Source organism: Poecilia reticulata, chromosome 21, assembly GCF_904066995.2.
Source record: "Poecilia reticulata chromosome 21, P_reticulata-male-v2, whole genome shotgun sequence".
Classification (NCBI taxonomy): domain Eukaryota; kingdom Metazoa; phylum Chordata; class Actinopteri; order Cyprinodontiformes; family Poeciliidae; genus Poecilia; species Poecilia reticulata.
Window position 1 is genome coordinate 17,139,598 of NC_088850.1, and position 26,322 is coordinate 17,165,919.

Consider the following 26,322-nt stretch of genomic DNA (forward strand, 5'->3'; position numbering starts at 1 on the left):
AAAATTGCAAAAGTGTATTGAATTGTATTGTTTGCTGAATATTGCAATATATATCGTATCGTGGGCAGAATATCATGTATCGTATCATGAGATTATTGTATCACTACAGCCCTACTTGAATTCATATATTTAATCATGTTTCTTTTAAAAAATATTTATACCAAAGCTACCATAAGGAGATTTACCTTCGACTACATCCAACTATTGCTTTTATGCCACCAGTTTTTCAGCCAAGCCCTTTTCTATGAAAATAGTTTTTATCCAAAGCTAAAAGACAACTTGAAATAGCTTAAAATTTAGTGCCAAAAAGCAGTATTTGTTTCAAAATTGTTTTATTAGTGTTTGTTAAATGGAACCAAATTGGATTGAATACAATAAGGATCAAAAATACTTGACAGATGATTGGACACATCTGCCTTCTGTTGTCAATCATATTTGAATTGTGCAATGCAATCGGACTCATTTTTATCTATACCTACGAGTGTTATTCACGAAGGAAATAACACCCAATACACGCAGGAACAATTCCACCAATTGTTTTGGGAGCAACAATTTTTCCATCAGATTGCAGTTGTCACTATAGCAATAAACACAACAGTAGCAGAAGTGACAAAAGAGATAACAATTGTTTGGATGAAATATTGTTTTAAATTAATGATTGCACAGCAGGTACAAAGAAGCTTTACTAGCCTACCCCCGACTGGGCTAAAACTAGTTTTATGGCTGATGCATCAGCTCCTTTTCCCAGTTCGTTGTAATATCGCCTGGTTGTGCACCTCTAAATTTATTTTGCAACTCTACATGAATCAAATACGCCACTTTTTCCTCAAAACGGCCCATTTGGAAAGTGGTCTTGCAAAGCAGGTTCTCCTGCACCAGCCATTATGCGACGCCTCTATGAAAGCGGTCTTTTTGACTAGAACTTCTCAAACGTAGAAGTCAAAAATAAAAAACCTTCACCGCTTGCTCAGCTCGCACGCGACCAAAGCAAACTTTTAAAAGCATGGCTATAATTCAGCCTTTAAATGTTTGTGTTGAGCATGCAGTGAGACTGAAGTGAGCTTATATCTGTGTGAACAAAAAAATAATGTGGGGCTTGTATTCTGGCACTTGCTTGGCTCTGAGGGTACACTTGCAACTTTATAAAGTGCATTTAAATTAACCACACCACCAGCCAATCACAGACAGGTCTTTTTCATCAACAATATTCCTGTGAAATAACAGCCAATCAAAGCCAGCTAAGCAAAATATTGCACCAAGCGGCAGATATTACTAAACAAAATGCTAGGTTTTAAGGAAAAACAAGAAAATGTAATATTACTTTAATTTTGTACCCTGTGAACATTTTGTGAAGTATACAAATATGCTGACTCATCATTGTCCATTTTAGTATCTATTTCTTTTATTTTAATAAAGCTTGTTCTATGAGCCAAGACTCATAGAAATCTTGGCTCTATGAGTTAAACTTGGATTAATCCAACTTAATCCAAGTTTAAGTTGGATTTAATTCCAACTTAAACTTGGATTTAAGTTCAGTAACTTAAATCCAAGTTACTGAACTTGGATTTAAATGAAGTGCATAAAATGTAATTTTTTTTATTTTAATTGTACAATTTCTTATTATTTTTTTGGATCCTGTCATTGGTGTTTAAGTACTATCAATAATTTCTTCCAGCAACACATATTTTTCTAGTCATGTTTTCAAATTTTCTGTCAACTATACAAATTTTTTAAACACAAAAATGTGGGAGCCTGCTGGTGGTTTACCGGGTAATCGGTAAATCCTAGTTTAGAGCATTCATTTTATGCAGGCAACAGTAGGGAACCCTTCAACATACTATAAACATGCACAACCAAGTATTTAAAACTGAGTATTGTATTAATTAAATCACCAATCACTTAAAAGCTGCAACTTACAGAGGTCACACAGGTTAAAGCCTGACAAGAAACATTCTCTTATGATGTTGATCTCACACATTTTCCAGGAATCTAGCTATATCTCACAGTGTTGAATGAAAAGTACGCTGCGAGACCAAAGAACGTGGGAGAAATTGAAACAGAGGCAGAGTCAAGCGCGAGGTATCCTAAGCGACGCAGACAACAATGCATGAAGAACAAAAAGCAGTCGAACAATGGGAGAGATGCACAGACAGCAAAACATTTCACATACACTTTGACTTTTCAATTTTATCCTTTCTGTGTGATGCTGTCAGGAGCCAGCTCCCCTGAGGGCTAAAGAGAGACAGGCAGCCAGAGAGAGTAAAAATGCAGGCAGAGAGAAAAGGTGAGAGGGAGATTTTTTCCTGCTTAGTGAGTCATAGAGAAAGAGCTCAAGAGAGAATATTGCTTCTTTCGCCTTGGAGAATGATGGACGACTGTCCTTAACGAGGACAAAATTAGGTCAGGGTCTCTTAGGACATGCACATCTCTCACACACGGGGAGAGCACTTCTCCCTTTCCACCATTATTCTGGCTAATTAGAGGATTACATTAGCGGGAACCAATAACAGGAAGCCATTCAACCCCAGCTAATACTTGTAGCCATTAGAAGGTATAATTTGTGCTGGTATGACATGAACACTGTAGAGATGTAGTCTCTGAACAGAGCTGCAGACATGCACTACTTTAATGTTACTTAAACCCTTTGCAGACCTTGAATCTCTAACACAGGATGAAACCAGTAATTTCATTTTGGATGAGTGTGCTATACATATTCCAATTATGACTCTTTGCATATATGAAATGATGGCCATACAGCAACAGCATTTTCTGTTATGTTTATGATCTGGATTTATTTTCCCAGCATCCATCGTCATTGCATTTACAGTTATGGGCAAAAAATAATTTATTTAAAAAGGTTTTAAATCCATTAAACAAGACTATTGCTTAAAGGCTTGAGTTTTATACAGAGGCAGGAGTTTTGGTGAGACACTTGAATAACATTTGCTGTTTGTCATTTCAGCTGCTCAACGTTGGTGCTCTGCTGTTGTGCAGTAACCTTTTCATGCTGTGTGCAGAACGAAATCAGATTGCAGATGCAATTATTTTTCGCTCACTATTCAATCCCAATAACATGCGGTTCGTTACTCCAGATTTAACGCCTTAGTATAAACCGAGAAACAAGTTGCTTGTTGAATATTTCCCATGGCATAACAGAATTGTAATTTCACCACCCTAAAAATCCACCAGCATTATAAGATAGTTTTTTTTCCAACTTTACTAGATATTCATAAAACGGAAACAGATCTCCAGGTTGATTCCACACCTTTTTATCCAAATTAAGTGTGACGGCTTTCTATTGCTAAGCATTGATGTGGGTTAGGAGTTCTAATCAATACTCTTTATTCTTAGGCCTAAATTCAACACCTGAACGATGGCAGATATCTTTTTATCTTTCAATATTGTTAAATATTCATCAATAATTTTCTTAAAATTTCTGAAAAAATAACTCTGGTGCAAACAATTACTCCATTAGTAACATAAATATGAATCTAAGTTCAAAACAAAAATGATAAAACAAGATTTAAACCTGACAATGTCTTATAGATTTAAAACTAACAGTAAGGTTAATAGTAAAATGTTCAAAGTGAGGCGCAGAGAAGAACAGACAACAACACATTTTGATTGTAATCCTTTCACAGCTTTTAGTCTGTGTGACAAGCTAATCATCAAGGGCAATGAAACTTGCGAGTCTCAGGTCTTTGTTTTTGCGACTTAAGTGTGACTCAAGTCTGATTCACGTTTCACTTCCTGTAGTCACTGTTTATTTATTTGTTTCAGGTGCAGAGATTAGTATACAACTGTATTTTTGTGAATTCAGAGAAGAATGTAGATCCATTAAAAATAAATTATTTTTGACTTTTCAACTGTTTGGTCACCAGACAGGGACAATCAATTGAACAGCATCGATCAATTTCTCAGTGCATATATAACATTTAGAATAATTGTCCCCACAAAAAAGGTAATAAGTACAGAAACGTAAATTGTGGTTTGAGCTATAAAGGAGAAAGCTGGGGTCAGTCCTGTACACCTCTTAAGTCCTAAGTATAAACAGAGTTGATGACGTACTATATCTGTATATCTAATTTTATACGACATTATAATGTCACTGTAGGAATAACGTCCTGCAGCATCTGGCAAAGTAAGATTTAAAGCACTCCTCTTATGATATACTTAGACTGTGACACTTTTCTAAACTTCGTCTTACTCCCACAGTTTGTTATGATGGCCCATCTAATGGATGTCAATGAAAAGCCAAGAGGTCTGTTGACCGGTATTTGAGAAGAAGTTTTGCGAACTGTGGAAGGAGTCCTATTGCGACTATCAGATGGTGGTTAGAAACATGTGTGTGCCTGGTTTTTCTGCATGTTTATTCTCTCTAAGCAGTTGTTTGTTTCTCTGTGTGCAATTTTTACTTTATGAAGTGTAAACGTTAAAGAACGCCTGACAAAAACAACATTAAAACTCACTTTGTCTTTCAAGAAATAAAACAAATAAGACCATAAATAAAATCCAGTGTAAATACTCAAGCACATTCCGCCCGGCGATTTCTGCAGGAACTCCCCTCGGGGTTATTAGATCTTGCATTGAGAAAAGTGTACAATGCCTTGTACTCATCACTTCAACTTAGCTGAGCAAAACTGTATGGCGTAATTATCGTCTTGTACACCAATTGGCTCATTGCAAGTGCTGCTCTGACAGACGTGCACAAACTATGTTGCTTTCTTTTTAGCAGATGTTACATGCAAACGCTCATTTCTGCGATCAAAACTGGATCTGAGGCTCAACTTCCCCCAACCGTCACCCATCCAGCCTTAAAAATGCCAAAGCATAATCGATGCAATTTCACAAAGACACATGCCATCTCTCTCTGCCTTCCCAAACAGATGGGAACAATGCTGCAGAAAGAGGAAGAAGCAACATTCCTGCTGTTTATCTAGTCATCTGATCTGGCCAGCGAGTCATGTGTCGAAGGAGAGTTAGAGGCTTGGCAGGACGCTTTGGGCCAACTCTGGCCAGCGTATTCTGTTATGTTTTCAGCATCCAAGCTTATTTTTTAATGGCACCCTTTGTTATAATCTGAAATGGGTTCTCACATTCATAAAGTTGTCAAAAATATCTCACGTAAATTTAGACAATGTACAAAAATGCTGTAAATGTGCTGACTTCAATGATCCGGTGTTTTGTAAAACTGCTATTTATACGTCTTGCTGTGCATTAATAGCTATCCCACAGAGGACAGTACCAAGCCAAGTATCGCATTCTGGAGCGAAGGTCAACAGTTTAATTGGAAGTGCAAATTATGTTCACAAGTAATCCCAAAGTGGATTGAGCCACGGGTAAAGTGAATGTGCACATTGCAAGAGTGTGTGCATTTAGCAAAAGGCAAGGGAAGAGTTCTGATGTATTTTTAGACCTGCACGTGTAGCCAAACTCTGACTTTTATTACCACAGCATTGTTTTTGGTCGTCAAAGCCTTTTTCAGTCACACCAGGGTACTTCAGCTTTATGCCTGTGATTCAGCTAAACTACCACTGCCAATTTTTTTTGTAAGAAAAGAGTTAACATTGATTTGATGACTATGGCTCTCATCTGTTGGCTTAACAGTGAGTATTTCCCCCCCTCTTTCTGTCCATGCTGCCTTCATTTGTCGTATCTCTCTCCCTCTGTCTCTCTCTTCCCTTGTTATTCCAAATCTGCTGCAGGCTGATAGTCTGCAAAGAGTACCCTGTCACTATATTCTCCTTGCAGCCACACTTACCCTTGCAGAGCAGACACAAGCTCTCATCATTGATCTTTCTCTGTGTCTCTGAGAGGCAAAAAGTGATGCTGCATATCTTATAATCGTCAACATCCGAACGAGTCAGGGTTGGAGCCGGATTCAGTGCAGAGGCTGTTAAGTGGAGCCGAATAGAGTGGGTTATCGGTGCAAAGAGCAGGGGGCGAAACTGAACCTTTTAGCTGTGTCACGGGCCAGTGGAACTACACATCCACAATGGCACAGTGTTCGTATCTTAGATACTTGTCAGTTTGAGTTCACAAGCCAAATGACCCCGTTAGCTATGCCTGATATTTCTTGGCATGGATAAAACTAAGCCTGCATTTAGGTATTTTTAAAAATAATTTCTCCTCATTGTAGAGACTGTAATAATTCGATATGTTTGACATAATACTTTTATAAATGTATGAATTGAATTGTGACACTATTCAATTCAATAGTGTCACAATAAAAGCTGTTCAGCAAGACGTGTTCTTGATCCTGTCTGCTTGCACCATTAAGTGAGACTCACAAATACATTTTCTGCCAATGTCAAGGTCTGGAAATTTATCTGCGGGTGGGACAGAGTTCCAGGGTGTTGGATCTATGCAAATATTTGCAGTGCAAGATTAGGTGTGTTGACTCTGTGGCAGGTCCAGCCAACACTGATGCAACATTGCAGCTGCTGCAGATAGCACTGGCATCTCAACTGTTCAGAACGTCCTCAAGTTGTCTGTTTTTATATGAAGGACTGACCTTCATTAGTGTTTTTCTCCCCTGTTTCTTGAAAGTAGGGCTATGCCAATTGGGCTTTTCTATTTTTCTATGGTTTTAAAGAATACAAGATGTTCAGGAGTTTGTTTTTTTTGATAGAGAAGTAGTTTTGGTTCAAACAGAAAAGGAAGGAATTAGATGGTTCTTTCTATTTCCACATAAAAGCGTGTTTACCAAAGCTTTATCTGATTTTTGTTAGTCAAAAAATTTGCATTAAAGTAGATAGTGGTGGTTGATTTGTTTATATATTGAAAATCGAGGGAGTTCTCGGCATCCGTGCATTGAAGGGAAGATTCCTTAACGATCCAAAATGTTTGCTTTATCGCTTTTAGCAACAAAAAATATGTCATTCCATTGATTTTGACAAATGATTTTTGGATAATTATTCTGCACAAAAATGTGATACTCCACTCAGACCTTCCTCTTTATGAGTGCTGCATTGCAGAAGGATTGAGTTGGTTGTTCAGTGGGTTTCAATAATAAATAGAGCTGGTCAAAGAAGCTTACAAGACTAGCAATCACCTTTTACCTTGGTTCTAAAAATGCACCAATCAGGCTTTAAACAGCCAATACTGACACTTTTTTTCTTTTCCAAATATAAGGAAAATAAAAAAATATGCAGTGGAAACAGAAGCAACAACCAACCAACCAAAAATAAAAACAGGTCAAGATAAGATTTGCATAGTAGGCAACAGAACAACATACTGCTTGTTTTCTGGAGGTGGATGTGTTGATGTTTCTCATAAAATCGGTATTGAACCTGGTTAAATTTTCATAGCAACCTGTGCCGTGTTAACTTTACCTTTGGCAAGTGATTACAACATTTAAGAACAACAGAAATAAATTCATACATAAGAAGTCCTCCAAATGTTTAGTTGACTTTGTCGAGTTGGATCTGCCGACACTAAAACACTAGAGCAACCAATAGGTTTTCAATTTTTAAAAAGGGATAACCAATTCTAAATTTGTTACCACTTGAAACAGGAAATGCAAAAAGGAAAAACATTCACAAGATGTATTTTATGTATTTTTCATATTATGTAAAATCACATCTTTTGATCTTTGTATCAAGTTATAATGTTATTCCCTCATCAAAAACATGCCCAACGTGTTGCTTTAATTTTTTCATGGATGTTTGAGAAATCCTAGACTCTCCTACGGCAACCATTCAGGTGTCCCTCAGTGTTTGCTCCCACAATGCACCACCTATTTTTACAAAGCTTATCCTTGGAGTTGCAATCTCCAGCTGAGCTTCCTCCTCACTGAGTGCCGGAAAGAGTCAAATTTCTTTAAAGTTATGTTTGATTTATGCAGCATTTTTTATAACTGAAGGTAACTGATTGTTCAATAGAAAACATATAATACCTTTAATTAGGCAACTGTATTGCCTAATTAAATGGGCATTTCAGAATACAACAGATTTGAATTGAATTTGGATTGATTTGTATTCAGTATAACTGGATATAAATTGAACCACTTTGTCTTGTAAAGTGCTCTGCAATTAAATTAGTTGTAATTTTGTGTTATATGAGCAAATCAAATTGAAAATCATTAACTAAATTATGTTTTTGAAGCAAACCAACATAAAAATAACTCCATTTCATTTAAAGAAAAAAAAAAAAAAGAAAGATAAAAACATAAAACACATCTAATGCCAAGTTAGTATTGGGACTACTATTGATTTTTTTTCTAAGGTTTATTAGATAAACATCTAACCCATTAGACAATAAGAAGATTCGAGCTACTTTCTCAAACAACTAGTTGGAACAGGGAGCTCAGGCAACTGATTGAAGCTGCTACTGAAGGAGACTGTTCCTTCTCTGAAAGGTTCTCTGGGTTCTGCTTGTAGCTGTTTGGCCAACAAGAGGCTGTATCAGCCCATGTTTCAAACAAACCTCATAGTACTTTATCAGGATTTTATCTGCTAGACCAACACAAGGTAGCACATAACTGTTAACGAGGGGAAATGGGACAATTCCTCACAAAAACATGAACAGTTCAGTGTGTTTATTTATCCCCCCTTACTCTGATGATTCACTAAATAAAAGCTAGTGCAGTCAATTTATAATCACAAAATAAATAGTCAACTTGTGCAATTTACATAGTGACTCTCTGAAAAGGCAGAAGGTTTCTACCTTAAGCAAGCTTAAGGTACAAATAAAAATTACACCAAATATGAAAGACATTATGCAGCACTGGATTGTTCAGCATCTGTATGCAACCCTACAAAGATATAAATGTCTACCAAGCTGACAGGCCAAGTAAGGACATCTTTAGTCAGAGAAACAACCAACATGCCTTCGGTAACTCTGGGGGAGCTGCAGAGATCCGTAGATCAGTTAGTTCTGCCCTCCACGATTCAGGTCTTTATGAAAGAGCGGCACAAATAAAAGTAATCAGCAAACAGGTAGTCAAATGGACACATATTGCACAATTAAAAAACACTACAAATCCCACTTAAGACACCATGTCTACAAGGCATGAACCGATTGCAGTGTTCTGTCCAACTTGCCAATTCATATTTTGGCCTATACCTATTTCTTTTATAACTCAAGACCTCATGAGTGGTTAAATGGGTTTGAGGTGTCTATAAATATAGTTGGCAACAGCAGGGTGAGTATTGTTAACTGCACCCATGCAGCTATGATCTGGAGGGCAGGTCTGTCAATCAGTTTTTTCTCATGGCAAAGCAAAAAGAGACTGGCTGATTTTTTGTGGAGTTAGATAAGATCAGTGGGCAAAATCACATGCAAGTATCAGCCGATCACACAACGTTAAGAAAATTGGGACCAATTGATTGGTGCATCATCCCTAAAATCAACAGAGAAACATGGGGCAGCAATATGCTATGGAGATGCGATTCTTTGGATAGTTTAGTTGATCCGAACATTAATAGAAGTAACCCTGGCAGAAAATCATTTTGAGGCTGAAAGCACTTTCATAAACCTTGTAAAAGTTTGCACAATTTTACCAAAAGATGTCAAGCAAAATTAACATTTATTACTTTGGCATATTTAAGCACAACATGCCTCAAACATGTTTTAAATATTTATCAGCTCAAGTGATTTACCCTTTCTACGTTAGAAGTATGTAACAATATTAAACTTTTGTGTTTGCAAAGACGTCTAAGTTATAAGATTACCTTTAGCAAAAACATTTACAGTCAGAATGTCTAAGATGATCTGTTCAATACACAAGCAAAAAAGTAAATGAAAATGGTATACATTATAATTATATTCATTTTATTTATTCACCCACCCTTAGGACAGAGTTTCACCTCCATAAAAATCCATTTCAATGCACCGTGTGCTCAGGAAGAAAATATTGGCCTAATTTATCAACAGGCCAATATATTGACCCACCTCCAGAGGAGATACTTTTTTAATATAGGAATATAAGATATTTTTTTTAAAAACAACCAAACACTGATGCAGTCACATTTCCCTCATTGATCGCCTCATTGTAGTAAAAAGGCCACTTTCCACGAACCCAGCACGATTTTATTCCCTGCTTAAAATAAATAAGCACTCGAAGCATGTAACAATTAATCAGAAATAGCATTCATGCTACACACCATTAATGTAGATTACATCATTAATTCCAAACGCATTACAGAGCACAATCACATCTCAACTTCAGCACACTGAGCTTGGCACGGGGGAGTATACAGAGGCATACAGCAGCAACAGCTCTCATGCAACCTACTTATCAGTGAGTAATGTCTGGCAGTGGATCAGCAAATGCTGCACATCACCCTCACATGAATGAGACTGAGAAAAATGAGCTTTGTTGCTTTCATCATTCAGTACAAATGTAATAAACAGTGCGTTGTCTCCAGGATGTTTAATGCAGAAGAGCAAAAAGCACAATAATTAGTTAATGGGATCTCTGGAAAAGAGTGAGTAAGATCAGAGGGATAAAGTAGATGGTTTTAGCCGTAGAGAAAAGGATGAAGATCTATGTTACATCTATATTATGCATATGTTTTAATCAGATGATGACTGATGCAGACTGGGTTCTATGCTAAGCCATAGTAGAAGAAATTAATGTTGCAGAAGGAGAAAAGAGTCCTTTAGTCAATTGTTACCAGATGGCTTGAAGCCCTAACCAGGGCTGAGGGGAAATAAAACAAGTTCTCACCAGTTCAGCATTAATATTCTTCAGCGGGAGAGGTTCATGTCTCGGCCTACAAGAGACAAAAAAGGGACATACTGTAAGATTCGGAGGGACTTTTCACAAATCGCATTAACCTAAATCTGGTCAGGCTTGCGACTGCACTATGCAATGTCCTGGTATTATCCCTTGCAAAAGAAAACACAAAGGGTAGACCTGACAGACTCAAAGTCTGTAATTCAACGTGTTTTTAAAATACTACTCCAACACTGAGTATGTCAGTCGGCGTGCCAGGCTGCTCGTCTGCCGGCCTTTTCCTTCAGCTGGCTGTCGGAGCTTCTACAGTCCCAGATCCTTTGGCAAGGTGTTAACACATCCATAAGGACGACTGGCAAATTTTTCAAGCTTCTGCTGAGGAAAAACTACGCTGATGATGCGCTTTGCTGGATTTGTGCCAGTGTGCAGCATGCCAAGATTTTCACACTTATTGTGGACTGGAACCAATGTTTATACTGATACATGGGCATACTTTTACAACATGATGAAAACAGAATCACATCCACGATTACGTAAGCTCTTACTGTAAAAGTAATGTCATATTTCCTGGGCAAAGACCCAGTTTTGAAGCACAATCCATACATTTCCAATAGGTTATTCTGGACCCATAGACTTGGCCCGCTCTGTCTGATATTAAATCAGATTTGATGTGTTTGGGATCACAGTCATGTTTGGAACACCCAAGTTGGTCCAAGTTTCAACCATCTAGCCAATTTAAATATATGCTAAAGAAAAAGAAAAACTTCCACTTTTGTGAAGCAGAAAATACTGGTAGAAAAACAAACCATTGGATGATGCCACCATGTGAGCAGTGATCTTAGGTGCAAAACCCATATAGCTTGATTCCTCCACACAGTTTCTGCGATTGCTGCCAAACATCTTTTGTCTTATTTGGCGTATCCATGTTGGTAGCTACAAATTGTATCTATTAACGTCTTGAAAATCCAAGCTTTAACTTCCTGGCTGATTTGTTAGTTTTCTGTGTAGCCCACAGACTTTCAACAGGGCTGAAGTTAAACCTTATGGAAGATTCCCCAAGCTTCAGTTTGGGGAATGATCTTCTGTATAAAAGCCTGCTTCTATGCGTTTTCATCATCTTTTGAACTATAAGGATGGAAAGGAAAGATGATTAAGAAGTTTAAGCACAACCACTGAGGCTCAAATATGAAAATTCAAGTGTAAATCTCTGACATATCCTTTGACTCATTGTGGCGTTTAGCAAATAGAAAGTTTGGTGATGACCTAAAACAAGAGTAGTTTGGCTTCCTTTATCTTCAGATAGTGAGAAAAAAATAAAGTATGCATTTTTATTCAGTGTATGTATTCTTTTGTTTTCAACTATATCTGAGATTTCATATTAAAAATTTGACTCAGATGGTTAACCAAAAAACAACAACAACCAAACACTCAACTTTTGCATTATCTTTAAAGCCAAATCTAAAATGCCATTCATGTGTATGGCAAGATTCTGACCATAACTATAATTTGGTTAAAATGTATGTTATTTATATATATTCATATGCATACTTGGACATTCACAAAATGCAAATTGGGAAGGCTAGATAAAACGGCACAGGATAAATATTGAAATCAACCAATAGGTGTTGTCAAAGGAGAGCCTGTTTTGACTGAGCGCTCCAACTCATAAAAGAAGCAGTGCGATATAAAAACAAGGAGAGGAAATGAGCAATAGAGCATCTTCTGTAAACTGCCATGAAGTGGAATTCAATTTAAGTGCCACCAGTAGAAAAACCTCCTGGCGAGCAAATCAATAAAATGTTGGCAAGCTCACTATAGCGTAACCACAGAAAGAAAAATTATTTCCCATCTTTTGCAGAGCATATCCCTTAAAGCCATTTTATAGTACAAACTCTAAAATATCTTTAAATATTTCTCAGCTGTCTTTTCATCAGTAAAACCCGGCCTCTAAGTTGTACTGTTTGGTTTGTAGGCAAACAGTACTCAGACGATAAGTATTGTTAATATGATTGGCTGAGTGGAGACGGAAACAACCAAACTGCAATAATTGTTCAATCTGTACTGCTGTAAATTAGGTTAGATTGCATCACCGCCTACTTTGTTGCACTCCAATTTGATATATCTCTACCCTGATGTGCTGGGGTTATTACTTTCTCTTTATTGTACAGATGCAAGATGCATATCTGTAATCACATCAGTCAGATGGAAATTGACAACAACAACAAAAAACCAACAACACAGAAAACATTTACATTAACCAAAAGCTGTCTGCTTCCAGACCGTGTTGCAAGCAGAAAAAATGTAAATAACCAAACCTAGAGAAGGTATAAAGTGAGCAAGACTTTCAGCAGATAACAGGAAGGCTGAATGGAGCAAAGCAAAGTTGAGGTTTCATCCTTTTGAGTTGTAAACCTAAGTCTTTGCATTTGGAAATCTCAGGATTAAAGTAAAAATCGACATTCCCCAAGGGAGAAATAAAGTTAGCTGCGCTAATAATGGTACTTGCTAATATAAGATGCTAAAGGCTAGTTTAAAAGGTCAACGTTGTTGCCATTTTAGAATTGTTGCACAATGTTAAAATCCTGTTTTTCCTGTGACTGCTCCCTCTCCCTCTCTTTCTCTCATGCACACAGATTGTGATGTCAACTCTGCTTATGATATAAATAATTAATCAGCACTCACATCAAGTGAAGCAAAGAATATTAAAATCCAAAACACATGGATGTTCAGTAAATCCAAAACACTCTCAAAAGGCATTATGTACATTAAGGAGAAAAAAACAATTATAATGCCATCTCCTCTGAACAATAAAAGAATATAATAAAAACACATGAATGCCCTCAGCTAGCTTTTAAGCTCCTTAGTCCACCTCTATTCATCAAAATGCCTCCCAGTCTGGTTATAAGCCACAGGTAAGGGATTGGGATTGCGTGTGTGTGAGAGCGTAATGTTTGCCTCTGTAATCACCGGCGAAACGTTCATGTGGCAAAGTCAATATCTCTGAGAACAATTTGTTTTCCTTCACATAATCATGCCAGGCTTCCACAGGTAGAGAAGGATGCACGCGCTTTTCAAGGCTGGCAAGCGGGAGGCCGTTTTCAATTTTACAATAATGGCTACCGACACGGTCTGCGCCACTTGATTAAAAGCCTGTTGCCGAAAACGACATTTATGACGCTCCGTAGCGCACCTGTGAGCTGCAGTTTACGAGTGGGGAACCGGGTCCCTCTGCAAATATGGCTTATGGCTCGTAATATATAGGTGGACACAGCAAATTGGACACAACATGTGGAGAAGTCCTTTAGGTGTCCTCTGCGCTCGTTCATCAGTTAATTTTAGGAGCTGCCAAGCCGGGTCAAAATGACGCAGTGTGTTCTATTTGCTCTGCAAATAGACAAATGGAGTTACCTGCTACGCATTTCTGGACAAATAGGACTGTACCTTCAGCATGCGTGTGATGGAGCTTGTATGGAGAGAAGAACACTGTTTTCTCATTAACTGAAAACTAAAAACAGTGGTGACTATGGTTCTGGCATCAATAAATAAATTCATCTTCCCTGAACTAAAAATGCTTCAAATAATAATATGAAACCAAATGAAGACAAATCCTAATCATTTAATTAATGCAGAGAGAATAAAGATAAAAGTTAGGGGCATGTGGTGTGACGTATACATGGAGAGAATCAAACCTTAGTCTGAACCTGAAAAGAGAAAATCTAATCTGCAGCACATTTTTCTGTTGTATGTTTGTATAGTCATAAAAAAAAGATAAGAATCAGGTGGTCAGACCTTAAAAAAGTCAAGAAAAAAAAGATTTCTAATCATCTCTATTGTGTGTGTATAATTAAAGTGAGCAAAGTCCTCTTGTTCCGTCATCAGTCTCAGGATGATAAAAGATGTGGCGGACAATAGTTTTGATTTTTTCAGCTATATGCAGTGTAGAGCGCAGCGCTGCCTCTACACCACCTGTTCCTGTGAGCTGACTATAAGATGGCAAAAGCAGAAAAAAGAATGCTCCTACATTTTTCTCACTTACAAAAAACAAAAAACAATTAATTTGGAAATATTTACCTTTGCAAAATCCATGTAAAGTCATGACTTGAAAACTAAAGGAGTGACACTAATCAGTTTTAATGTATTAAGTGTTGTTTTTAAATTACATCTGGCTAAAAGCTCCATGTAACTGCAGTGATTAATGTAGTGTTTTTTTTAAAGATTTAGGAATAAGCGTTTCTTTTCTGTTTCAAAAATAGATGCAATTTTGTTTAACGTTTACATGTAAATGAGTATTTTCACTCAAGATTACCAAACAAGCCAACACATCCCAAAAATTTGACATTAGAACATGTTATCAGGAGGCTGATGTGAAAATAAGATGAAAATACAGCACAAATTCACAACCTTTAAACCCTTGAGGAAAACCGGAACGTTTAGGAAATGTGTAACCTGTTGACCTGTTGTTCCTCAACCTTATAATTTCACATCAGTATCTTGCTGATTAAACACAACCTAAAAATAGCCACCAACATGTGTTTAAAATAAAAGAAGGAACCCTCTTCTTGTAGTTGCTGCAGCAGCAGCAGCACGGAACAGCATGCAGCCTGGGATGGATGCACAGCAGCTGCACAGTCCTGACTCATTAAGCAGTCTTGGGACAATTTCTGCAGGTTATATTATTATTTAATCATATTTCTAACGGCTCGACATACAGTAAACCCTGAGAGGGAGCAAAGTCTGAGTTTTATATGTGTGTACATGTAAGAAGTAACCCGGGCTCTGCCTGTCCATTAGTTGTCCCTGCCTGAGTGCGCTGTGCTTGTCGTCCCTCTGCTCTGTCCCGCTACAGCTAGCATCTCTGGCTAGCCTCCCAGGCGCTGGAAACATCAATAAACCCCTGCATTTCATTTCAATTTCAACCCGCAGCGGCTCTCTGCCGTATTTACCTGGAAGAGGGGCCAATTCCGCTGAACATAACCAGAGTAAATTCGACATGTCCCAGCTAAATGTTCATTTTAATGCGTCTGGCTAGCTAGCTGTGCGATGCTACAGTCTCCAGCGGTGTATGTGACAGAGTTAGACAGACAGAGGATGAGTGGTGTCTGAATGAGGAGAGCAGGATTTGGAGGGAGCCTCGCGCAGCCAGTGTGATGGAGTTCAAATGAAGGATACATCATTCGCCTCGTATTTAAACTCAACAGTTTAACGAAGCAGACGACACACCATTAACTCTTGAGTGTTATAATAACAGACTCGAAATACATTTCGGAAAGCCTCATTTGTTCCTTACGTGATTTCGGCGGTAGACACTGAGTTTTAATCCGTCGGCGGACAGAGGATGTTGCGTGGCAGAGTCCTGCTGGGGATTTCTCTCTCCCTCTCTCTGTGCCTGTCTGCCAGTGTGTCCTCCAGCTGCTGCTCTATCCCGTCTCTCCAGCCTGCCGGAGAGTCCCGGTGCTCTTGTAGCACTCGCCCTCCAGTGGAGAACGCTTTGATTAGGGGAGCCTCTTCTGATAGGCAGCGCGCTCCCCCCCCCCTGCACCCACAACCGACACCGAAAGACTGAATGAGTGTGTCTCTGTTTGACAGAAGAGTGAGTCATCCAGCAGAACCACATCCAGCTCCTCCCACTGTTTCTAACAGCTGACTACTGTAGCCTCCATGCGCTGATAAAAGACAAACAGTGCCTCCCTCTCCTCCCTTTGTAAAGTCAGTAACACGCTACTATGTGAAGCCACTACTGTGGCTGAATGCACATAAATCTACGAACTGTTCTTTTCAGCATATAACTTAATTACTTTATTCCAGTTATAAAAAAAATTAGATGGACGGGGGCTGACATCTTCAATCCCCTCTACACAGCAACACCCCAAACTCATTCTGGGAAAACGTAATGTGTCCCTAGCTATAAAGGACATATAATAGTGTCATGTTTTGCTATCCAGTCATGAAATATGACTGTATCCAATTGTTTAACATCACCCTGATGGTTCAGTACCAGATGGTTCAGTGTGTTATTTCACTGCAACTTGCTGATAGATTTATCCAAGTCCTATATTTCGGATGAAAATTTGGAATATTGATTGTGCATGTAAATAATCTTTCTTGTTTTCATTTATTATCTACAGACCATCTCACCCAATGCCCCATGTCAACAAGAGAACGTGTTTACCTGTAGATTAGGTATAAATAAAAAAAAGCAATTCTGAGACAAAGTTTTCGGAATTTGAATTTTTCTCTCATTTGCAGATCAGAGAAAATTCACAAGAAATTCAAACTGGTGGTTCCACAATCTTGCTTTAAGATAATTAAATCCAGTTGCATGTTGCTATCTGCCTATCCTGAAAAAGAGAGCTGATTAAATAATCTGCAAGATTAATAACGTTCAGGGACAAGACGACTGCATGTAAGCTTCTGACCCGATCTGTCAGTACTGTAACAGAATCTCTGTCTACAACAAAAGCAGCCTTCACACTGAGCCCCTGGCAATGGAAGTGACATCACTGCTGATTTCTATCAGAGCTTCACAAACCACTAAGCTTAAATACTAAACTTGAAAGGTATTAACTAATTTGTTACTGTTTAAAATCTAAATTCACCAACAACAAAAAAAAAGTATGTTAAGCTGTAAATACTAATGAAGTCTGTATATTAAATAATATTGTTCCATATTATTTAATAGTCCTGCATTGTCAGAAATAATGTGAGTATTATGGTTTGAGTTTTGTCCAACACAGATTAGGGATTTTTGCGTTGGCATTCTTGGCTTTAAGATTAAGGTTAGATTAAATTCACATGTCGGTGGTTTGGGCAAAGATTGCATTTAGGGACCAAAGGCTGGACCACTCACGTTCCCGTGTCTCCCTCTGTGTGTAAGTGTGTGCGTGTTTGCTTAGTGTACCTGCCCAGTAGCACTCCGCGGTCCTCTCCTCTTCTGCTGCCCTGGTGTGCCTCATTAAAGCTCGGTTACAGGACGCCTCCTCCTCTTCATCCCCGCAACAGATGGACAGACACGGGGCGACAATATTCCACGGAGTTCCATGGAGGGGCGTCACTGTTTATATAACTCGACGAATCTTATTAAAAAGTCGCCCTCCTTCCGTTCTGAACTCGAGGTTAATTAGCTCACTTCCTAGTTGCCGGCGTGCACAGAGGCCTCTGACTGGACACAGCGGTTGCTACGGGCGACTGGGCTCGCCCTTATCTCCTGTTGCCTGTTGGGATTCGAGTGAGGAGCTGCGGCTGAGAAGGAGATAGTGTTTATGAAATCTGAAACACGGCAAACGGCATGCAGTGATAGACACAGCTGAGGAGCATGAAGGACATGAGCTGCAGGTGCAGACAGACCTATTGGGAGAGACTTCTCCCACCTAAAAAAAGAAGATAACGTGTTTAACTCTACCCTGGTATTAGTGTAAAGATAGCGGGTTTGCATTATATACGTGTTTAAGAAGGTCCCCAAAAACAGAAATGTACCGCTTCTCAGTTTTTCATAGCTCTGGCACTTAGTCCTCACATTGTTACCTTGGAGTTAATAGAAAAGTAGGTTGTGAAGACTGTCCCCTGCTCCTCATTGCCCTTGAATGTGACACACATGTATCACAGACATGGAAACACTACATGCAGAGTCTATTTGCCTCAGACTGGGTACTGCCAAACTCTCCATAACTGGGTTGCTTACTGCTTCATGAATGCCCTGCTTTCTTTAAATGTGGCCCAACTATTTCATCATTTCCAGCACATACTTTAATGTGTTGGAGACATGTTCCAAACAGAAGTACCTCATCTTTGCCGTGCTGCAAAGACTGAGGGAGTACATTTTATGCCCAACAATATTTTAAAGGGATAGTTTTGGATTTTTGAGTGTTATTATAAGGTTGTAAGCAGTAGTATCTTTTTCTGCGGTAGATACCGGCATCTTTGTTTTGTATAAACCCACGTTAGTTTTACTTATGGCTTCTCAGAAGTGGATTTCACTCAACAACTTCAGTCTTTAAAAAAACATTATAGTGAAGAATGGAAAAGATATTTTTAGAACATTTGCAACTTTACCAAGTTTGCATTGGATATATACACAGAAATTGTTGGTTGTTTACACAGGAAAAGTAGTTATGAGATCATGCAAAACCAATGATCATCCTGAGTGAAATTTGGTTCCTGAACAGAGAACAATAAAACAATTTCGTATTTGATTTAAAAACTAAAAATTTTTTTTTTGCATTTTACACCACTTTACTTTTAGTTACTCTGAACAGTAAATACATTATGTTCTGGGTACTTCTTTCAGACAGAAAAATAATTGCTGGTGCAATACCTCCGGCATCCATTTCCTGTGTCAATAAATCATGATGTCTGTGTAAATTAAAAGCCAATCCAAAAGTGATGATTGTTTCAAAGTTTAGAAAATTGCATTTTCTTAAACAGTTATATTTTAGGTGTAGGAGTTGGTTTAGGATGGTACAACTCCACCTCGCTCTGCACCATCTAATCTGGATTTATCCTAAATAAAGATGCCAAGAGAGTTATTTACTGCAGATAAGATTAACTGCTTCTAATTTCTTTTAGCAGAACCTCTCTTCAAAAAGGCTGATCTATCCCTTTAAAGCACACAAAATGAAAACTCTGGATCTGTTTCTCATTTGAAATCAGAATGTAAATTTATGTATGCAACTGAAGCACAAATTGCATACATAAAACACACGGCTTTAGCATAGAAAGGAAATCACAATACTGAATTGACAAACTCAAAAAGACACACAAGTCCATTCCGGCAAAGTACGATAAAAGCCACATTTATTTTAATTACAAGCAACTTCCCTTTACACTATTTTTTTTTCTCAATTCCATGTTTATCCTGAAAGTCATATACATTTACATTTTCTGAGTGCATACATTTAAGTTAATATGGGCCCTGTCAAATAAAGTGGTTCAAGGCATAAAAAGAAAAATGTCCCTCCTTTCTTTTGAGACACTGGTCAAATACTGCTCATCACAAGCATCATCAGTAGTGGAACTTTACTAAAAAGTGCACACGGTCTATTCAACACAGCTTAGAATGTCAATTTAAACAGTGATGGATGTCATACAATCAACATCAAACATGACAACCCCATTCAAAGGCACAGGACTCTCACGCCAATCATCTTTTAAAAACTGAATCAAATGTTCGATATTTCCTCACTATCAGTTTGTTTTATTTTCAGCTGGGGAAAAAAAATCATTTAATATCATATGACACACTTGAGAGATGAATGGCACCGGGCAGATGGGAAGTCAAAAGATACTTCCTCCATGTGTACTGAATGTGCATACTTTACATGTGAAACAGGAGGAAGCTGAGCCTTACAGAACAGGTTCAGGAGTTGTTTTTTTTGTTTGTTTTTTTTTGTTTTTTTAAGTGAGGTTCTGGCAAATAATTGTGATCTATTCTTATTTTAACTGCATTTGGCAATTCTTACTTCATTTCCATCTTCATTAGCATAGGTCCATATTGCTAGCTCTCAAAGGCTGAAGCTAATGTCTGACTCAACAGGAGCAAAAAAACAACAAATAAACAGTAGATTTTGTAATCTTTAAACGAAAAGATTACGAAATACGAAAAAAAATTTTGTATCAAAAAATTTTTTTTCGTATTTTTTTGATACGAAAAAAAAATATCTGGGAAAAAAATTGTTTTCAAGTTGTTATGAAGTGATCGCCTGGCGGGCATGAACTGAGGCATGGTTGATAAAATTTAGTAGAAGCTGACAAATATTTTCAAGACAAATGGAAGTGTGACACCAGTGATCTTCCTGTGTGAAACATGTCAAGAATAGAATGTGTAACGCATTTCAGATCAGAGTAGCCATCAAATAGAAAAGGTTGTGTAAAAAAAAAATCTATAAAAAATGTTTACTAAAACCACAAATATATATTTTCCAGTTTCTCTGACTATTAATAAATATTCAGTTGTTGATCTGTGTTTCACACAGGACGATTACTGGCGCACAGTAGCCCACCTCCACCTGTTTGCCATGCGATTAGTCGCTGGCTGCTGTCTATAAACTCTTCTATTGCAAACCTTATGAGAATTTAGAGGTTCCGAAAATAGCAATTGCACAAACTTCTACAAGTTTTTGAGATTAGAGTTATTTTAAGACCGCGAAAGTCTGCTTTGTTGCAGGTCACTCTCTGACGTGCTTCAGCCACTTCAGTCATTTCATGGAAATCGGGGAGAGAGAGATTCATGCTCATGTGATCCGCATGGTTTTGCTTGGAGTTCCCAGGTCAACAGCGTAGCACCATTACATAATTAACTAAATGTTCTGATGTTATTGGATTTAAAAACTGTAATACATTATCGCCAAGTTACTATGTTGTTTGCTGCATTGCATTTAAAATGGTCAAATGTAATTTGTTATTGGCAGGCATCACGTTACTGACAGTTATTACGTTATTGATTTCTACGTCGTCTGTTGGGACAAAATGAAGCCATTTCTCTACTGTTTCCTTATTCCCAGATAAAACCCCTCAAACTGGGTGAAGATTAAGAACGGAGGCAAAGGGACATGTTCTCTGTAGTCTGAGGCGTCTGCTCTGAGTTTTGAGTAAATACAGCCACAGCACCAAATTATAGGAAGACCACTTGTTTTAGGCTAAAACTGCATCTTCTTGTGATAATTTTTCCTTGGTTTAACAGCTTTAACTGAAGGGGAGCAGGGGGAAATGTAAAGAAAACAATAAGCAATCTGTTTACTTGAAAACTGCAGCCGTTGGATTTTAGACACAGTCCCATTTCCACAGTGTTAAAGCCACAGCTATTTTGCAAGTTCAATCAAAAACGTACCAGGAAAAAAAGTTGTTTCACATAAATAAACATCTGTGCTACACCGCTATTGTAACATTTACAGTTGTTCAAATGCATGCACACACTGTACAACATCCTATCCCTTCTCATTCTGGTGCGACAGAGTTGGCAGTAAACAATGTAAAACTCATTAAAAACTGGCCAAAACATAAAAAAAGAATAAGAAATGACTGCATCGTATTAAGCAGAAGTTTACATTACACAAATAATAGCTAAAATGCTGAGTAAAAAAACAAAAACAAAACATAAATCATAGCAGCAACACAAAGGCTTAGTTCTGTGAGAACAAAACAGCAAACCAGAACGCCACCAGTGCTTCTGGGTTAAAGTAGAGTTATGTAGTTTTAAAGAGTTATGTAGTTTTATACAGGGAGGCGTCAGTGCAAACATGAAGGGATGAAATTCAACCTTCTAAAGATAGAAACTCTAAAGATGTTTAAAGTTGTTTTTTTTATGGTTTTTTTTATGTTTTTTTTTTTTTTTTTTACAGTGCAAGTCGACTCAACTGAAAATCCACCCTAAGACAAAGCAGATCTTGGCACACCAAACCTCTCTGACTGTCACAGCATCATGATAACATAAACGATAACAAAAAAAGGAAACTACTCTGTCTGTGCAATAGTTCAAGTAAGTTATTTCCTGCAAATAATTAATGTCCAGTAAGACGTCCTGTGGTCGTACCGAAAGAGAGAACAACATACAGGGTTAGCATACAAATACACAAAAAGAGATATTTACATGAAACAGTTTTCTGGACAGGACTTCACGGTAAGCTGAGAGGACCTCTCTACTCACCCGTTCAGGCTTAGATTTGATCTAATCCTCCCATTGGTTACAAGTTGGAGCAGTCTCATCCTAAGTCTGTGGTCACAAACGTCAGCGACCAAACAATGTCTCGGTGTGAAGCAAGACGTCAGAACCCTAAAGGGGCGTGTCGAAAGCGTGTTCCGACGAGCCCTCCTCCATGTCGTCCTCAGACTGTGACGCCTTGTGGTTGAGCCTCTCCGTTGTCGAGGACGAAACGAGGTTTCCAGGGAGGCTGTCGTCGCAAAGCTTGGTCTTGCTGCTGTCCTGAACAAACTCCTGGATCTCCACAGGCAGTCTGCGAAACTTGTCCTGGTACTCCTGGTCCAGATCACTCTGCAGCTGCAGAGGAAGAAAACGAATGTCAGGTAAGAATTTGTGCAAGGGCAGAAAAATGAATTTTGTCAGAGGACAGCATGTCTGTGGCTTTACTGTTTGGTGAGACAATCAAACCCTTTTTCATCCGTCTGAAGTTATTGCCAACATCACAGCTGCAGAACTTTGCTAAAGTATTCACACTGCTTAATCTTTTCCTAATGCAACCACAGACTTTCAGGGATTTTGCAGGGATTTTATCCAAACAGAGCAGCACAGCACAGATTAAAGGTACGTTCAAGTCATGACTGGAAGTCGTAGGTCACCAGCCTTCTCGAAAAGACAATCTAATGATGCTGACTTGCGTTACCGATGCACCAATCTGCTACATACTCCTTCCTCTTTCTGAGTAATAGAAAGAAAATGTTTTCTCCGAGGCATAGACGTCCCAAATGATTACAGATGACAAGATTGTATTCATTTCATTGTGAGCCAATAATTGCCGTAATGCTGATTTCTGTTTAACTACCCAGCAAGCTCCCAGGGGAGGGCAGTAATTAAAAGAAAAAAGAAAAAAAAAAGCTCCTAACGTGAATGGTGTCAGCGTCTCCCAGTTCACACCAGGATTCTGAGGAATCGAAAATACCTGAATGTCCTCAGAACCTTCGGACTAAACTCTGACTGTAAACAGATTTCAGTACCTGTTTGAAAGAAAAATCTGCTTCTCAAAGATCCAGACATGAACATAAAACTCTGACAGAGAAACAATTATCACATATAACCGCAAAATGCTTAGTGAAATGCTTTTTCACAAGACAAACCTGAATCTATACCACAGGTTCTCAATCCTGGTGCCCAGGATCCATAAATCTGCATGTTTCAGGTGCTTCCCTGCCGCCACACACCCAAATTAAATAAATGAATGACCAACAGGCATCAGTATTGTGATATTTTTTCTTAACTTTTTCTAAAAATACGTGAAGGACTGCCAACAAAAAGAAAATCCTTTTTATTCAATGTGCTGGTGGGTAGGTGGCATAAAGTTCATCCAAACACACCAAATTAGATTTAACAGGATATTTTTGATCATTTTCCTTTAATGACTCAGTATGTTAAAGCAAGATGGGTATTTTAAAAGTCAAATGATGACAGCAGAAACCGGCTCTCTACCCTCCACTGTCAGCTGTCTCACATGCCGTCTGACCTCATCGCCCCTCGGCGCAGGTGATGGGCTCACATACTTGTGCAAAGCTGCAAGGGTGACGGACGGCTTTTCTAATTCTGAGGCCAATGTTCTTTTTTTCTGGTTTTAGATCAAGTGTAAAATTGGGGTCCTGTCTGATAATATGGGTGATGCTCCTGTAAGTTGGACGTTAAAACAGGATGCTTGATTTATTGGTCCGCCTGCCAATGTGTGTCACAGATGTTATTCTGTGACACACAGAATAAGATCCCAGATACAAGCGGGTTCGCCGTATTCTACAGCGAGGCTCACCCTTACAGATCACAGGAAGAGCTGCATGATCTGAGGAGCCTCTCCGGATATTTTCAGTTTTATGACATGCCCTATTAGGAGTTTAGTTCATGTGCAGTCAAACAAGAACATTCACTAAAAATCAAGGGAGAGTAGTGTGAGTATGTTTCTCTGGTTTTTGAGCACCTTAGTTTGAGTACAAATTATTTTTCCTCAGCACACCAAAACATTTTGCATTCTAACATTTTGGACAGCGATTGCTTCTTATTGTCCCAACATAACTGGGCTGGAATGCATAAACATGGATGGATGAGTCTGATGTGGGCTTGACCTCGAAAACTGCCAGCCAAGCCTTCTCGTCCAACATTAGTGTCTGGCCTCACAAATGTTCTTCTTGGGAAAAATGGTGCGAAATTCCTTTGAACACAATCTACATTAAAACATTGTGGAAAAGCACATCTTTAAGCACTGCAGCGGGGCAAAAAATGTAGCAGGAAGGTTGGGCCCATATACTATTAAACCTTGTGAATTAATAATAGGTTAAAAGGTCACTCCAGTTCATGTGAGTGAAGGCAGACAGAAAATAACTTTTTGGCAATATGCAGTGCTTCAATAATTTTAGTTGGTAGATCAAATGGTGCAGCAAAGCTTAAATACTGCTGTGCACTGCCTGTTGGAAATTCTATTAAAACCAAACGGTAATTAGTAGTAATGGCTAAATATCCCATTTTTCTGGCAGAGAGTCAAATTTTAGTGAAATTTCCTCACTTTGCATAAAAAAAGGGATGCTCTAATAATATTCCTTAAAGCTCCATTGGGCATTTTCACATTATTCCCTCTGTTTGATACACTAATCTGTCTGAAAAAAAAAACCCCTGATGCATCATTAATACAATATTTTTAAGCACAGGCAGTAAAATGTAATCAGGCAGATGATTCAAACGTCTACAATATACATGGTACAGATTGGCTTTGAATCAAGGCAGCTCTTGACTGGAGTGTCCCTGATGTTTTGGAGTGGCTGCTCAAACTCCCACCAAGCACTGCATTTCAAAGTCACCTTCTCCATTTCCTCCTCCTTCTTCCATGCTTCTTTAACTCTCTCTTTCTTTCTGTCTTTGTCACTCTCTCTGCGGGTCTCACGGACCGGACATACATCATGTCAAAACCAGATGGGCTAATCGCGCATTGCAGAGACACACGGTTTCCCTGCTCTGCAACGTGTATGACCTACTTGAGCGTGGGACTGTGTGCGCACACACACACCCGCGCACAAAACCTGGAGTCTTTTATCTTTTTCTGATGAGGCACAAACAGCGTCTGATTAAAAGCCGTCACCTTCCTCCCAGCTGATTCCACCCTGCCTTATTAGAAGGAGCCGGAAAGGAGAGGCTGGAGAAGTCTGGGAATATCTCTTAAAAAAAAAAAAAGCCAGTGCTCGTCTTCTTTGTGTAATCAACAACTCAGGGGGAAAAAAAATTGAGAGTCTTCTGTTGGAGTTCGGATGCTGAGTGATGAAGACAGCACTTTTCTTTTTCCAAAGCAACAGCTTGAGTTAAAAATAGTCTCACTGAATGACACGGAGACGGCTGGAGCAGGAAACAAGCAACAAGAGCAGCAACATTTAGAGTGTTCTCATGATGTGCCTAAGCTTTCTAACTGACATCTTCTCAGTTTGGTGCTTGTATAGATAAGGAAAAAGACAAAGTGAGCATGTGAAACATAATCTTTGATACAGTTTTTTTTTTTTGGAAGGTTCAGCTTTTTTAAAACTGGAAACAACTTACAACATCAGACATTGTTGTTTTTGCATAAATGATGCATATTGAAAATGTACAAAATATGGTGGCTAGCAAAAGTTTTCATACTATTTAACTTTGTCCACCACCTTTCTTGTTTTAATGACACCAACATCAAAACTTTAGCAGGAAGAAAGCCCTAAGAAATCCCATTTTCAGTTTGCTAGAAGCCACTCATGTGGAACATGTGGAAGAAATGAGACGGTTTTAAACACAGCAAACAGAGAGCAGGAGTCACAACAGCAGTCGTTTCCATTTAAAGCACGCTGAATTGTTTGTTTGTCGTCAGAATTTAAAAGGCTGAAAGTGCTTTCAACTAACAATCGCTTAATCATCGGCTTCATCAGCTCACACGGGTTGAAACTTTTGTTGCTTTAATGTGTTATTCATCATCTGCTGTTTTTTA

General features: G+C 38.5%; 2 protein-coding genes across 5 annotated transcripts in view; both read right to left on the reverse strand.

Annotated features, from left to right (window-relative positions):
- The window catches only part of plcb4b (phospholipase C, beta 4b), a 66,579-nt gene extending 50,294 nt beyond the window's left edge, over positions 1-16,285 (reverse strand). For 2 of the 4 annotated variants that reach the window (XM_008398324.3, XM_008398322.3), the window contains exons 1-2: positions 15,969-16,285; positions 10,673-10,718 (exon numbers count right to left, since the gene is read on the reverse strand). The gene's annotated coding sequence lies outside the window, so the exon portion shown is untranslated. Of the gene's footprint in view, positions 1-10,672; positions 10,719-15,624; positions 15,644-15,968 lie in introns of those variants that run through there. The other 2 variants (XM_081602069.1, XM_008398323.3) reach the window with 2 other exon arrangements.
- Positions 16,286-19,454: 3,169 nt separating this feature from the next.
- Positions 19,455-26,322, reverse strand: part of plcb1l (phospholipase C beta 1-like) — a 128,541-nt gene continuing 121,673 nt past the window's right edge. Inside the window, exon 33 of the mRNA XM_008398321.3 lies at positions 19,455-22,670. Within this exon, the coding sequence (XP_008396543.1) occupies positions 22,446-22,670 (225 nt within the window). The 3' untranslated portion in view covers positions 19,455-22,445. The remainder of the gene's footprint in view (positions 22,671-26,322) is intronic.